At 34.3% G+C, this 17,122-nt stretch overlaps 2 protein-coding genes across 6 annotated transcripts in view; one reads left to right on the forward strand and one right to left on the reverse strand.

Annotated features, from left to right (window-relative positions):
* The first annotated feature begins 54 nt into the window (after positions 1-54).
* On the forward strand, positions 55-5,968 carry LOC125657738 (V-type proton ATPase subunit e 2-like). 2 transcript variants are annotated; one of them, XM_048888483.2, is made up of 4 exons: positions 55-210; positions 1,850-1,897; positions 4,214-4,325; positions 5,321-5,968. In XM_048888483.2, the coding sequence occupies exons 1-4, from the start codon at positions 98-100 to the stop codon at positions 5,321-5,323; spliced, it is 276 nt and encodes a 91-aa protein (XP_048744440.1). In that variant the 5' UTR covers positions 55-97; the 3' UTR covers positions 5,324-5,968. The 2 variants fall into 2 exon arrangements, with proteins under 2 accessions (XP_048744440.1, XP_048744443.1); XM_048888486.2 differs by lacking the exon at positions 5,321-5,968 and adding an exon at positions 5,000-5,119.
* Positions 5,969-7,396: 1,428 nt separating this feature from the next.
* LOC125657736 (trichohyalin-like) overlaps positions 7,397-17,122 on the reverse strand; it is a 36,754-nt gene continuing 27,028 nt past the window's right edge. For all 4 annotated transcript variants that reach the window (XM_056150554.1, XM_056150555.1, XM_056150557.1 and 1 more), the window contains exons 15-23: positions 17,004-17,093; positions 15,604-15,727; positions 14,943-15,152; positions 14,069-14,244; positions 13,751-13,822; positions 12,897-13,047; positions 11,656-11,746; positions 11,399-11,512; positions 7,397-10,380 (exon numbers count right to left, since the gene is read on the reverse strand). In XM_056150554.1, coding sequence (XP_056006529.1) covers positions 10,217-10,380; positions 11,399-11,512; positions 11,656-11,746; positions 12,897-13,047; positions 13,751-13,822; positions 14,069-14,244; positions 14,943-15,152; positions 15,604-15,727; positions 17,004-17,093 — 1,192 coding nt within the window. In that variant the 3' untranslated portion in view covers positions 7,397-10,216. The remainder of the gene's footprint in view (positions 10,381-11,398; positions 11,513-11,655; positions 11,747-12,896; positions 13,048-13,750; positions 13,823-14,068; positions 14,245-14,942; positions 15,153-15,603; positions 15,728-17,003; positions 17,094-17,122) is intronic.

Below are 17,122 nucleotides of genomic sequence, written 5' to 3' on the forward strand. Positions count from 1 at the left end.
TGTTTTAATTTTTTTTTAATTTAGGCATAATTATGACCTGGTTTTATCCAAATCTCCGAATCATGTGATTGACAATCAACATTCTCAAGTCGTCAAGATGGTGGAACGTAAGGCATTACCTCTCGTGATTATGACGGGGTTCTGGGGAGTTGTAGGAATCGTTCTGCCAATAATTGTACATTTTCTGATGCGAGGATCTCCAAACAAAGGGTAAGACGAAATCGCAACTCCTACATCCCCTGAAATAGAGGAGCAATCTACAAATCTCTAACCCGGCAGTCCAGGCCTAGCTCTTCTATCTGTTAAGCCTATAAATCATGTATTATAGGGAATGAACCAATTTGAGACGAAATTTCTACAGGACAAAGCATATCTGGGAGTATTCTTCTGTTTGGGTCTGTCTGTTTCAGTTTGGTTTGGTCGATGTTAACATTTGACATGTATAGATTTTGCATGTCTCAGTGTGGTGGATTTTTCAAATCTGTAGGCGCAGTCTACCTGGGACACAACTCTCTAATGGTGACAATAAATGCAAAATAAGCATCAGACCTTTCCAATTTTAAACAAACTGACATGTCTCGGTGAGGACTACAATATTCCAAAAAGATCTTTTCTGTTGTGCAAGTCTAATATTTACAGTTACTATTAAGAAAGCAATATCAAAATCATTATTCCTGTTCAACAGACCATCCTACTCATCAAAATAACAAAACATAACTCAATATGTATTTACTCATCTACACTTCATTTGAATAAAATCAATTGCCTAATTTATGTTTAACAAGAGGTGGAAAATTTAATGTTTATGCATCCATAATGTGTACATTAGGCCAATGAAATGATTTTCTTTGTGTAAATTCTACACTTCAGATATGTTTTTTTTCTTCTTTCTTACTTCGGATATAATGAATGATGACATTTTGTTTTAAAGAATAACTCCTGCTTATAGATTAAATCTGATATTTTTATTTGAAACTTGGCCGCCCCCTCATAATATTAACTTGGGCTACTAGATTTTAGAATACGAGGGGCCCGGGTGGCTATTGATATGATAACCCTATGATGTCAGAGTTTGAATTGTATAGATCTCTTCCCTGAGCTTTCCACCAGAGCCAATATTCTGGTTTCCATTTCTGATGTATATTTTTCTCAGAATGTTTGAGTCTTAGGCCTAACAGAAAAGTTATGCTTCTGTTAACATCTATTATTATAGCTGAATGATATTTCTCATGGAAACATTGAAAGTTTTATTGGCAGTTCTGAGTTTTTATTTTTGTCTCTGATATTTACAGTCATTTGGTCAATACATATCATCCAAGGAGAGAGATCAAAAATTCAATGTTTGACAAAAATCTAAATTCACATAATTTTTATCAAGACACCCCCACCACCACCACCTTAAAACTAAATATGATGATTGTTGATCCAAATTGATTTTTAAGTACAAATGCTGATGACACTGCATGTATGCACTTTACTATTAATATTAATTTTTTAATGCTGTTTTCCAACAGGATGTCAAAAGAAGAATGTAAATTTTAAAAAATAAATTTCATTTTTTGAAAATACATGAGAGTATGAACTACAATGCTGAATATTTTCATGAAGCACTAAGTATGGAATTTATTTCTTAAATAATGTGATGTGAAATTTCCCATTACATGAAAATAGTATTCTTTTTTCAAATGATGAAATATCGGAATGATGGTGTAAAATGATGTCCCCTTCTTTAAGTCGTTTTCTTTCCTCACAGTACTAAAATGACTGAATGATTTTAATGATGTAAAACTAAAATCTTTGTTGAATCATTTTCTTTTCACAATGACTGATTGATTTGAAATATTTTCAGGATTGTCCAGTTGATGCTAATGATGACCGCGGCTTGTTGCTACCTCTTGTAAGTATCTCTGTTATAAAGTTTTACTGCTTTCACATGTTCTTTAGTTAAAATATTAGTACATACTAATGCAGTCAATTATAAAAATAGTAAATTTGTGACGAACTAGTTGTTTGGTTTGGGCTTACATAACTTTAATACACCAAAAAAAATCTGACAGCTGATGGCATAAATTTCGATTTTGCTGATGTAGACTGTATATAAGGAATACATATCTTAGACTAGTTTATTTGTTTGAAGGAAGATTTTGAAAACAGCAGAAGCATGGAGTAATTTCTGCAGAATTAATTGTGTTAATATGTATTTATTACATATACATTTTATTATTTATTATGTTGATATTTATTACATATACATTTTATTTTTTATTATGTGGATATTTATTACATATACATTTTATTTTTTATTATGTGGATATTTATTACATATACATTTTATTTTTTATTTTGTGGATATTTATTACATATACATTTTATTTTTTATTATGTGGATATTTATTACATATACATTTTATTTTTAGGTCACCTGAATTCATTCAGGTGACCTATTGCTATCTGTTTTTGTCCGTCGTCGTGCGTTAACATTTGAACATTTTCAGCTTCTTCTCTGAAACCCCTGAACCAATTTCAACCAATTTTGGCATATAGCATCTGTGGGTGGAGGGGAACAAAAATTGTGAAATTCGTGGTCCCTGCCCCCCTGGGGCCTGAGGGGTGGGGCAAAAACCATCAAAATGAGTGTAATTTTAAAAAATCTTCTTCTTTACTCCTGGACATCAAGAAGCCAAACTGTGGGCATAATTATAATGAGCATTGAGCCCTCTACCAAAATTGTGAAATTCATGGCCCCTGGGGCAGGGGTTCTTGTGTTAGGGTGGGACTCTATTGGTCATATAGTGAAAATGTAGAAATTCTTTGAAAACCTTCTCTGTCTCTGGGTATTAAGTAGACAAACTAATAGCATGGTAATGATGAGCAAGGATGCCTCTTTATACCCCCCGCAACAAGTTGTGGGGGGGGGGGGGGTTATATTGGAATCGGGTTGTCCGTCTGTCCGTCCGTCTGTAGACGCAATGGTTTCCGGGCTCTAAAGCATTATCCTTTCCACCTACCGTCACCATATCATATATATGGACTACCCATGGGATGAAGATGTTCCCTATCGATTTTGGGGTCAAAAGGTCAAAGGTCAAGCACACTGGACATCGAAGTAGCAATATGGTTTCCGGGCTCTAAAGTGTTATCCTTTCCACCTACAGTCACCATATCATACATATGGACTACCCATGGGATGAAGATGTTCCCTATCGATTTTGGGGTCAAAAGGTCAAAGGTCAAGCGCACTGGACATTGAAGTAACAATATTGTTTCTGGGCTCTAAAGCGTTATCCTTTCCACCTACAGTCACCATATCAAACATATGGACTATCCATGGGATGAAGATGTTCCCTATTGATTTTGGGGTCAAAAGGTCAAAGGTCACACACACTGGACATTGAAGTAGCAATATGGTTTCCGGGCTCTAAAGCGTTATCCTTTCCACCTACAGTCACCATATCATACATATGGACTACTCATGGGATGAAGATGTTCCCTATAGATTTTGGGGTCAAAAGGTCAAAGGTCATGCGCACTGGACATCGAAGTAGCAACACTCAGAAAAGAGGTAGTTTATACCTATTACCAACACCCTTTGGGAGATTGGGGTAAGCGGGGGGTATTCTTAGTGAGCATTGCTCACAGTACCTCTTGTTAAAAATTGTGAAATTCATGGCCCCTGGATCAGGGGTTCTGGTGCTAGGGTGGGGCTCTATAAGTCATATAGTGAAAATGCATTATTTCTTTGAAAATCTTCTTCTCTGTCCTTGGGTATTAAGTAGACAAACCAATAGCATGGTTATGATGAGCAAGGATGCCTCTTTCAAAATTGTGAAATTCATGGCCCCTGGGTCAGGGGTTCTGGTATTAGGGTGGGGCCCTATTGATCATATAGTGAAAATGCATTTTATTTCTTTGAAAATTTTCTCTGCTGCTGGGTATTAAGTAGACAAACTAATAGTATGATAATGATGATCAAGGATGCTTCTTTCAAAACTGAAATTTATGGCCCCTGGGTCAGGGGTTCTGGTGCAAAGGCGGGGCTGACCACATAGCTATTCAATGTTTCTTCCATCCGAAAGTAAAATTCTTATATTTAAACACAAACCTAATTCAAACATTGGAAGGTTGTTACATGATACTCAGGTGACCTATAAGGCCCCTGGGCCTCTTGTTTATTATGTGGATATTTATTACATATACATTTTATTTTTTTAAGCTGGTTAGTCGCTTTCCTTTTTCAACTGAATCCTTTGCTCGGGCCTCAGTTAGACTCCAGTCTCATCGCTTTTATCCAGGCAGAGTGGGAAAATAATCCAGTCTCTCCAAACGTAAGAGCAAAAAAGTTCACATACTTACATTATTACAGTATAAAGTTCACATATTTACATTATTTCACTATAAAGTTCACATATTTACAATATAACAGTATAAAGTTCACATACTTACATTATTACAGTATAAAGTTCACATATTTATATTATAACAGTATAAAGTTCACATACTTACATTATTACAGTATTAAGTTCACATATTTATATTATAACAGTATAAAGTTCACATATTTACTTTATTACAGTATAAAGTTCACATACTTACATTATTACAGTATTAAGTTCACATATTTATATTATAACAGTATAAAGTTCACATATTTACTTTATTACAGTATAAAGTTCACATACTTACATTATTACAGTATAAAGTTCACATATTTATATTATAACAGTATAAAGTTCACATACTTACATTATTACAGTATAAAGTTCACATATTTATATTATAACAGTATAAAGTTCACATACTTACATTATTACAGTATAAAGTTCACTTATTTACATTATTACAGTATAAAGTTCACATATTTATATTATAACAGTATAAAGTTCACATACCTATTTAACACTGCTGTATATTCATAGCAGAAATTTGAATTACAAATGGGTATTTAAATTGTATATGAAGATCTCATGCATACTGAATTAAATGTACATTTTCATTTCAGTAAGCATTGAAATGACACTGAATTCCATGTATATCTCTATTTCAGTAAGCATTGAAATGACACTGAATCCTATGTATATATCTATTTCAGTAAGCATTGAAATGACACTGAATCCTATGTATATCTCTATTTCAGTAAGCATTGAAATGACACTGAATCCTATGTATATATCTATTTCAGTAAGCATTGAAATGACGCTGAATTAAATGTATATATCTATTTCAGTAAGCATTGAAATGACACTGAATCCTATGTATATTTCTATTTCTATTTCAGTAAGCATTGAAATGACACTGAATTCTATATATATATCTATTTCAGTAAGCATTGAAATGACAGTGTTAGAGTAGTGAAGTACCCCAGACAACTGTACACAGACTGTGCATCAATTAGTCGTATCTAGTCACATTCCTAGAGGTGTGCAGAGCTGATTTGTAGTATAATCATGTGTTTATAATATATAAAAATCTTTCCAAATGAAGGACTTTAATTTTGATTTTATTTATGGGGTTTTTCTTTTTCATTGTTTCCTGTTAACAGGAAATTTGTTTGTTGAACAAAACTTTAAAAATCATTTTATACATATATTTACAAACTGAGGACTTTCTGTTTTCGAGGTTATTTGATATTTTCTAAGTCAAACAGCGATAAATTAAGTGATGTATGTATAATGCATATTTTTCATGTTGGATATTCATTGAAAATTTCACTTCACTGCAATTATTTCATTATGTATGAAGAAACATGTCATTGATTGTAATTGATGTGTGTGGTTCTGTGGAAATTTTTTTCTCAGAACATCATGTGACATGAATATGTTCATCACACAGAATCGTGTGGAGTTGTAAATATTGACATTGAATACTTGTATACAAATTAAATGTATATTCAGAATATTTGTTTTAATTGTATGGGTTTTATGTAATTTTTGCAAAATTTTGTTGAAGAATAAATTCTTTAGAACTATAATATGCCATCTTTCTGGAATTTGTATATTGTTGCGATGGCTAACTAAAATAAAATTAATTTCCATACAAATTTCCATTTAGATATAGATCTCCCACTTCAATTCAGTTTACCTTCTATATTTCTCACAAAAATATTAATTACTGTGAAGGAGAAGCTTCAGACATATTAATGTGTCACAACATATGTGAGGCATATTTTAAAATGAGTCGCAGCGTATGTGAGGCGTATTAATGTGTCACAGCGTATGTGAGGCGTATTAATGTGTCACAACATATGTGAGGCGTAGTGCGAATCCAATGATGTGGATTTTCAAAAATTCCAAGGAACTTGTGGTATACATTTGAAATTGCAAAACTTTTTCAAAATCAACAGCATCAAACCATAAGCCTTTTTCAATATTTTTCATGACCACTGCTCCCCAACAAGTGAAGACCAGGCTTTTTGACATCATAGACAGCTGTTTCTTCAATAAAAATGGAGCATGGAAGTATTCATATCCTGTGATCAGTAATTAAAAAAAATTACTTTGTTAAAAACCATTCTGATTTTACACACAAGTTCAGAAGTTGATATTATAAAGATGCTGGAGTTCCTTATTGACAATATCTACAGGAAATCCTCTGATTTGCTCGATTTTCGAAAAAATTTAACTCTCTGGAATTGATTTAAAGTGGCAGAAAATGATATTTTCTCAAGTAGGGTGGGGTGTTTTCCTCCTTTTTTACCAGTTTTACTCTGGTTTCTGAGGAAATCAGTCACATCCCTGTAAAATGCATGTACTAAAAACTTTTGATTAACAGATGACAAGCAATTTGTGTTCTTGTGATTTGATATATATACACGAGTCATTTCACCATTTTAATTAAGTACTCTGCATCTCGTGAAATAAAAAGTCTACAGTAGTTTTGAATCGTTAACTTTAATTATACAGTCGTGAAATGATATAGTCTCGTACACTGTAATTAATAACTAATTATCAGGTAAAATGTGTTTAATTAATAATCATCTGTTAACTATAGTTATTAATTCAGATGTACCTGAGTTATTAGTGAACAATAATTTTAATTGGCAAATAATTATGAAGAGGTGTAAACTATAGTTTATGGTCAGAAACTATATCCATTAAAATTATTGTTGTAACAAATTATGAAACTTTTAATTATTCATCAGGTAAACTTTATTTGATATTTGTAAATCAAAGTTTTATTCATTAAGTATACATGTAGTTAAGAATTGTGGAACATTATAAGTTGAAGAAATGAACTTAGTCTGTGGTTTAAAATGTGAAATATAGAATCATAGTTATCAACTGATGGACCTAGTAGTTTATCAAATGTAAAACTACATTTCTCTCATCAGCCATACTTGTGTAAAATCTTATTAAATAGCTGTATAACAAATCATATAAATTGAAACACAAACTCTACATGACTATTTGAATAGTTTATTGAAAAAGATCACATAATGCAAAATGAATAAAGTTGTAAAATCCTTCCAAATAAAAAAGTGTTGCAATGCATTATAATGTGTTCAAGTCAGCTAAATATTATCTGGGTGCATTGAGAGCTACATATAGACGGGCTTGATGGTCGACTGGTACCACAGAAAGTGGATGTTCCACTGAATGACACAGGGAAGTATGTTGTACGTTAGTTAATCCCCCTAGTAGTAATCTTGGATTTCAAATCAATATTAGCAATAATTAAACATAAAAAATACATAAATGAGGTGGATGCCGTCTTTTTTTGCACATCATGTTATATGAATGAGCATATTGAAAATAAATACATGTATAATTGTATATGAGTTGTCCCTATCTCGCCTCAGAATGACTATAACACAAGTCCCTTAACCTCAGGTCATGAACCTCTTTGATCATTACCGGTAATATAAATACATATGTACATTCTGTCAGTCATATTAGGCATACATGTATGACCCCCTCCAAGGATTGTGAAATTAATGACCTGGGGGTAAGAGATTTAAGTTCCATGGCTACTAAGGATCACTTACAGAAAAGTATGATGATCGATATATAGTGTATTTAGATCATAGCAAGCTAGCCCTGCTCTTAAGACCCGATGATTAGGGGAATTGGGTCCATCCTTAAAAAATGTAATTCTCATATGTTAACCTGAGTTTGAATAAGAATTGACAAAATTAAAGGTTTTTGAAAAGACACATTGCTGTCTCTAACTGATGGTGGAAGACAACTGACTGACCCTGATTATAACAGGACGCCAGAATGACTCTGTTGACCCAGAAATTGAAGAGCTAGGAAGGTCAGTTGTATTGTTTCCAGTTCTAAAACGCTAAAAATTAAAACAAAAACAGATATGCCAATCATTACAACAACAGGAATAATCTTCACTATGAAATGGAGACGAAATTGTGTGTAGTGAAGGACATTGAAGCTGCTGTTCTGGACAGGGGTGTAAACAGCCCCAGAAATAATCTTCACAAATATACCCCAAAATATAACAACCCTATAGTTATAATATTTACAATATAACAGTCCCAGTTAGAATATTCACAAATATACCCCAAAATATAAAAAACCCAGGCAAAATATTCACAAATATACCCCAAAATATAAAAGCCCTAGTTGAAATATTCACAAATATCCCAAAATATTACACCCCCAGTCAAAATATTCACAAATATCCCAAAATATTACAGCCCCAGTTAAAATATTCACAAATATCTCAAAAATTTACATCCCCAGTTAAAATATTCACAAATATCCCAAAATATAACAGCCCCATGTTAAAATCACAAATATCCCGAAACATAACAGCCGAGTAAATTAAAATATTCACAAATATCCCGAAATATGACAGCCCCAGTTAAAATATTCACAAAATATGACAGCCCCATGTTAAAATCACAAATATCCCGAAACATAACAGCCGAGTAAATTAAAATATTCACAAATATCCCGAAATATAACACATGCAATCACAGAGAGACAGAATCACAGAGACAATATCAATGTCGCATTCAATAATCACAAGCAGTTCTATAGATACATTAATCCAGTGACCTCATCATACAATATTAGATGACAAAGAATTTCTAATCACGTCATGATCGATTGCAAACAGTGATTGATATGATGAAAAATGCAAATCACAATGTAATATCACAATACAATAATCTCAATGATCCAAAAATACGATAAGATTTGCTGATAATTAGGGAACTAATGTGAATTATACAGCGTAAATATCAAGTAATGTATCTATTGGGATATTATGTTAGGAAGCAAGAAGTCCATGCATTAAACTGGACAACAAGGACCATCTATTAATCAGCTTAATTGTAATGAATTGGGAGATAAATAATTATCATAAAACCTATCGCTTTCTCACTGCTTCTTCACGATAGACCCTGTGCAAAATTAATAATTTAGATACATTCTGAGCCCGTCTTTTAGATGAGCGAGAAAAAAAGCATAAAGTGTTGATCTTGGTGAATTCATGAAGCAGTATTTCAAATCAATACACCAAGGTTATATAGTATATACAGTGTGCTTCTATCATTCGTGTTAATATAATTAAAGTAATGACAAAAATAACAAAATAAAATTGTGTTTTAACTAATACAATGTTCTCTTCCAGCTGATAGCCTGACCAATCTCAGACTGACAGATTACTAAAGCTGTCATTTTTACAACTTCCAAGAAATTATATAAATCATAAATTCTCCAGATCTTGTAGAATATTTTCACAGTAAACACACTGATTTTGTTGGTTAAAAATATTGGTCATTTCCCTTTAGTGACCATTCCTTATAAAAAGAGCAGTCTCAATAAAATGTACTAAGATATTGAGTGGAGAAGACTTGGTATACAGACCGACTGACAGGTGCAAAACAATATGCCCCCCCCCCCCTCTTTTCAAAGGGTAGGGGGGGGGGACATAAAAATTAATTTAGACCAAAAAATAAAGCATTACAATACCCACATATCCACAAAATAAAATGGTATGTCTAATTAGTTCTGGCCTTAATTATGGTAAACAATATAAAATGTGTCTTAATTATACAAACAAATGTATATCCATATAAATTGTATGAGCAGAGTTAATATACAGAAGACTATAAATAGTCAGGAGTCTAAACTTAACAGCCTCTAAATAGGTCACCGTCCCCTTACAACTCATCATCATCATCATCATCATCATTATCATCATCGTCATCACCATCATCATCATCACCCTCCTGAACCTAGGCCTTCCACGAGTCCCCTCACAATAAATCATCGTCGTCATCATAGTGTGTCCACCCCTCGGTTGGTTCAGGAACAACAGCTGAACGCCCCTGTTTTTTCTTCTTTCCCTTTTTGACCTTTCCCCCTGATGAAGCAGGACGACCTTGGACGGGCTGAAGGTCATCGATTCCGTAAACATCTCCTGTAACAAATTGTCAATATATTGTCAATGACTTTTACATGCTCATGTAGGTCAGTCGACATGGACCCACTTCGTCTCAGTGAGATTTCACTTGGTTGTCAATTAATTTGACTGATGCTTATCGACACACAGCATAAATATGCTTGCATATTTACTTGACTGGACAAATTGCACCCTTTTTGTGAACAAACATCAATCTACAATCCATAGGGGTACTTACAAATAAGTAAGTAAGTAAGTAAGTAATTTATTTCCAATTTTGGGCCCAGAGGGCATACAAAGAATACAAAGTTCATATATACATAAATGATAAAAGAGTGATTATCCAAAATATAGATGAAAAATAAAATTGACAAGTTCATGATAAATAAACTTTTCTTAGTAATGAACAGCTATATAATTATGTACTTGGCACATGTATATCAGGTTGACAAATTGTGCTGTTGTGTTCCTTATAAGAATTTTTTTATAAGAATCTCCAAATACATTGTACACTTTCTACAAAAAACTTTCACTCCCTATTCTGGCCCCACTATGGCTCCAGTGGTCATGAACAATCTGGAATCTATACTACATGAGGATGATTGCATATCAATTTGACAAAGGATACCCTTGTTGATCTAAAGGAGATTTCAAAGGACTTCCATGAATATTATTTTGAATTTCTGATGTGGCCCCACCCTGTCTACGGGTCTCATAGTTTAATGAACAAACTTAAATCTTCATTATGTAAGGCAGTTGTCATACATGTCTTTTCTGAGTTCTTGAGCAAAGGTTATTTTTGTTTAAAAACTCCATCCCATTTAACTATTTCTTAATTAATGCTTAAAAGGAGACAATTAAATTAATGATCTCTTTAATTGAATTGTTGCTCTCTTTAAAAGAAATGACGTATGCATTAATTCCTTTCCCATTACACAGCAAAAACACAAATGTACAGACAAGTCGCTATATCCCAAATCACAAGTTTGTCATACGGGGATAAAAATGTGACACACTCTAGAGATGTGTGACTCACGCGATGCTAGGTAATCCTCATCCATGCCGTAGTTCATGTCAGTTTTCGCTCTCTCCATTCCATGCCTCAGCTCTTTCGCCAGCTTCTTGGCTGCCTTATCATTCCCACCAGTGTCTGTTTAATGACAGGACATATTTCAGAAATTTGTATGTACAAAGGTATTACCAGCAAGTTAAGCATATAAAAAGATTAAATGAATATGGAAAATTATGTAAATGACAGAGGTCTTGTCCTTGACTGCACTGAGCATAGATTACCTTGAACGGCCGATTTAATGGTACTTTCTACTTCAGATCGAGACATGCCGCTTGCTGCAGTTAACTGGGTCAGTAATTCTCGTCTCTGGTTCTGAAATGAAGTGTAATTGACATTTATTTATTAATTATTGTCTCTTTTGTTTAATTCTCTGGTCAAGTGTTGGTTGAGCACCTCCTTTTTTAAAATTGATTGTCAATTTCTAGTATTTATTCAGTGAATTGTTGGTCCATTTCTATCTGAGTTACAAGAGTAATGCTCAGAGTGTTTGTTAGCTGTGCAGTGGACAGCTGGATTTGATCGTCGTTGGCCATAAAGCTCAGTTTATAGAGCACTTGACCAGAGATTCGGGGGGCCTGGGTTCAGATTTCGGTCTGGTCCGTTGCATTTTCTCCCTTCCTTTCACATTTGGTGCCATAGACCAGGCCCTGGAACTGACAGGTGAAAATGTCTGCCAGGGGATTAAGATCCTGGGTTGATGACTTCAAATGTGAAGACATTCAAGGAGGGAGGAATGTAGCAGTCAGCCAGGTTCAATTGCCAGTGGCCAGTTAGCTTTTTGAATCCTGGTCTGGTCCATTGCATTTTCTCCCATTCTGTAACAGCTGAATTTTAGTTGGTTGATCATTGAATTTACTCCCAGTTCTATTCCTACAGTACCTGATTCTTGAGTTGTTGGTAATTTGTAAGGTAAGTAGAAGACTAGTTGAGTTTCAGTCCACTTAAAATAACTATAATTATTTGATTCTCAATACTTCCCCCAGGTTTACCAGTATGCCATTAATTAAACTGAACTGAAATTCACTGAATTGATATAGTTGAGTTCCATTGAGTGTTTTTAATGACTTTCAATATCTCCCACCCAAGTTCTGAAGTAACACATTTTATTGTTGTTGGTGAGCTTTAGTGACATTGAGTAACTTTACCTCCAGTTCTGTTTGTAGCTCATTTTAATGCTGTTGGTGAGCTTTAGTGACATAACTTTACCTTTGGTTCTGTTTGTAGCTCATGTTAATGCTGTTGGTGAGCTTTAGTGACTTGAGTAACTTTACCTCCGGTTCTGTTTGTAGCTCATTTTATTGTTGTTGGTGAGCTTTAGTGACTTGAGTAACTTTACCTCCGGTTCTGTTTGTAGCTCATGTTAATGCTGTTGGTGAGCTTTAGTGACTTGAGTAACTTTACCTCCAGTTCTGTTTGAAGCTCATTTTAATGCTGTTGGTGAGCTTTAGTGACGTAACTTTACCTCCAGTTCTGTTTGTAGCTCATTCTCCAGCTGTTGATTGAGTTCCTCCTTGCTTTTCTCTAACTCTAATTTCATCTCACTCTCCAGCTCTTCTCTTTGTTTCTTGTGACGCTGCTCCATGAATGCAGTATTCAGGATATTACTGGCTTTACTGTTAAAAAAAAAAAATCACAAAGTTATATCTTACATGTATGTGTGAACGTAAATCCATTGTTGAAAGATGGGAAGTTTATATTCAGTTTTGTGGATTGATCTTTTCCATTATTCCCATTACAAATCCCCCCCCCCCCAAATTTATATGGCTTAATTTATCAATGAAGTAAATACATGATATAAATACTACTAGTATGTAACTCGAAGAATCGGATCATCTGTCTCATTGATTAGTGCGGATCATCAGATCAAACAACAGGACATGAACTTGTGTACTGCGACATCATCAATGTCAGTACAGATTTAAAAACCAGTGTGGTCATAAAAAAATCCTCAGATAACACTATATGAATTCAACAGTGTCAAGACACAGGGAAACAAGATGTGTTTGTGAAACACTGATGCCCCCGGATTACAACAAAAGTGAAAGTAGGTCAAAGGTCAATGTTAAGGTCACAAGGTCAAAGGTTTTGGTGTCAAAGAAAAGGTCTTGCCACAAACAATACACATACCCGGTATGAAAGCTTGACCTCTTATGGTGTGAAAGATATGACAGACAGACAGATGGATAGACCAAAAACTATATGCCCCCAATTCTTTGATTCTGGGGGCATATGATAATTAACATATATAACCAGTATACTTGTTTCTACAGTCTCAGGCAAAAACATGGCATCATTTCTGCAATAAAATTAACCTACCCTGCTCCTCGTCTTCGAATAGAAGAATTTTTGTTAATTTCCCGATCGTCCTGAATTTGCTCTCTTAGTTCCCTGAAAACAACAAAACTTAAAATATCATTCTCACATTAATAATCTCAACAAGTGAATACCTGAAGATTTCACTGGACAGAAAAAGAAAACCACACTTGCCAAAATATGCATTAGATTTACTCAGAGAAACTTTATGTTAACTTCAGGTGACTTATAACTATAATCCAGAGACCTCTTTATTCTTAGAGAGAGGAGTAGATGATTATGTCAACAGATAATTAACTGAGAGTAGTACACTAAACTGACATTTCTTTTTGATGTTTCTTAGCCATGATTTTCTCCTTGATAAGATTTTCCTGGTGTTCTCGAGCCCGCTGTAGTTGGTCGTTTAATTGATCCACTTGAGACGAATGTTGTTGTATTATAACATCTACCCCTGTCAGGCGACTTCCTTCTCTGGTCAGTTTGTTCTCGAGCTGCTCCTGTCAAAAGTTTTATAAGTTCTCTTAGTTATATGTTATTCAAACTGAATATGATAAAACTCTGTGCTGGTTTTTAAACTGATGCATGCATTAACTTGGTAAGTATAACTCACCTCTGTCTTCCGATTTAAAGTCTTCAGCTCACACACTGAGTTTATAATACAGAGACAGTTAAACAGATGGTTTCAACCTTTAAACTCTTGATCTTGAGTGTTGCGTGTTTTAAGAGAAATTATCTTAGAGATTATCACCATACTTTTTAAGCTTCATTTTGTATTCTATTTATCTTACATTCATAATTATTTCTTAAGTTTATATGTATTCTACTTCTTTTAATCTGTGTTTATTTTACTAATATCTGTCTGTATGTATGTTATATGCAGGACCATATTGAAAACTAGCGTTATCGCTAAATATGTAATCCTGGTTAAATAAAGGTCTTATTATTATTATTATTATTATCTCATCCTGATGCCAGTGATGGTGGCTTGTTGGTTGTTTCCTTATTATTTTGTTCATATTTTTTATAAAATATTTCACAGAATATCTACATTTGCTTTCTGTGTCAATCTTCAAGTATGCTCATTTACATGAAATCTCAGTACATCCAAGTGCAGGTTACCTTCACAGTTAGAATTTCCTCGAATTCTGATGACATACCTGTAGATTTTGTAATGTTGTGTTTTTTCATTACATACCTGTAGATTTTGTAATGTTGCATCCTGCTTGCTGAGTATAGCCTGTCTTCGTGCTGTTCCGACCTCCAGTCGACCAATCAACAATCCTAGTCGTTTCTCCTGCTCTTTCAGGGCCTCCTGAGTCTCAGCGGCCATTCTGCGCCTCAGTGCAGCCAGCGCTGCCCGCCGCTCATCCTCAAGACGTTTCTCCTCCAGCTGGAGCTCTGCATCCTGTTATGATACAGCAAATTACATCCCGTTACGATACAGCAAATTACATCCCGTTACGACAAAGCAAATCACGATACAGCGAATTACATCCTTTTACGATACAGCGAATTACATCCTGTCATGATACAGTGAATTACATCCTGTTACAATACAGCGAATTACATCCTGTCACAATACAGTGAATTACATTCTATTTGTGAGAAATTCATTATGCGTAAATTTGTGTGATTGTGATCTTGACGTAAAAATAAGGTGAAAATAAATACTTTTGTATATACATGTACTGATCAGATGTTCACAAATATGATATTTTTCTGATAGATCCAACAAATATATCAATCATAGCACAAAATATTTGCTTAGTAGTTTAATATTTTGTTGTCTTTAATACATATCCAAATATAATCTACAAGTTCCAGATAGAAAACAGAGCCGAAAGTTTTTTTCTCACCAGTTCCTGTTGGTATTTTCCCCGCTCCACCAGATTTGCCTTCGCTTTGTTCATCAGAGTTTCCTCTTTTTTGCGTCTGATCTCTGCCATTCGTGCTCGCTTTTCTGCCAACTTGTTCTCCAGGCTGTTACAGTAAATAGAAAGGAAGTCACATGACTTTTATCGAGTAACAGAATCATAAACCATTACAAACATATTACAAAAAGAAGACAAAGTAATGACAAGATATTATACTGTAAATTCCTTATTTTACGCAAAATGACTGGTATACGTCAAATTGTGTGAACATCATAATTCACGTGCTGTCTGTTACTACCTATATAAAATCCTGTTTTCGCTATTGTTACAGACACACTTATCTGATGTGATGAGAATTAAAATGTCGCAATGAATTTTTTTTAAGACACATTAGATAAACTATAATACTACATGCACTTAATATGTCATGGGAATATGAATAACACAAGCTAATGTCATCTCAACACTACGGCAATATTTAACCTTGTGCTCTCGCACTATAGATATAACTGTGTTTTATCATCATACACGTATATACTTAAACAGTACTTTGAATGCTTATCAATATCTAAAAATATTAAAGAACTATACAAATCAAATTCATTCTGAATTATTTTCAAGTTGTAAGGAGAATTGGTGGAGAAATTCGTGAAGAAATTTTTTTTTCCAAATAACATGCCCTCAGTGATTTTCTCGCTCGGGTTTGAGAGCCTTATCGTTTTGACATCACAATGTACAAACAACAGTAACGTCATAGCCTACTACAAGATGTAATGTCGTTAAGTAGGCTAGTAAAGCAATGACCGTCATTATTTATGACATTTCGGAGTTTCTGATGTAACATATTACAATATAGTGATCAGTGTCCAGCTTGTCCTTAAATCTTACAGCTTTTATAGTTGACCCCCCCTTTGGAAAATTCAGGATGGACCCCTCTGAGAAAAATTCCTAGATCGACCATGCATGATAAGGATGGGCCCCTCTATGAAAAATTCCTGGATCCATGCATGATGATCGAATTACCATGAAAGATATTTCAAAATAAACAATAAGTACAAGCTGTCTACACATGAAAAGAGATCCCATACCTCTTCTGCTGCTTGAGACGACTGACTTGCATTTAGACTCCCTTTTTCTGCTGCTTGAGTTGACTGACTTATAGTTGGACTTACCTTTTCTGCTGCTTGAGTCGACTGACTTGCAGTTGGACTGACCTTTTCTGCTGCTTGAGACGACTGACTTGCAGTTGGACTGACCTTTTCTGCTGCTTGAGTCGACTGACTTGCAGTTGGACTGACCTTTTCTGCTGCTTGAGTCGACTGACTCGCAGTTGTACTCACCTTTTCTGCTGCTTAAGTCGACTGACTCGCAGTTGTACTCACCTTTTCTGCTGCTTGAGTCGACTGACTTGCAGTTGGTTGTTGATGACTTGCAGGTTGTGTTCATGTTCTCTTAAAATCTTCTCCTTTGCCCTAAAAATATAAAGATTTAATTCAATTAA

This window comes from Ostrea edulis, chromosome 9 (assembly GCF_947568905.1).
Source record: "Ostrea edulis chromosome 9, xbOstEdul1.1, whole genome shotgun sequence".
Classification (NCBI taxonomy): Eukaryota; Metazoa; Mollusca; class Bivalvia; order Ostreida; family Ostreidae; genus Ostrea; species Ostrea edulis.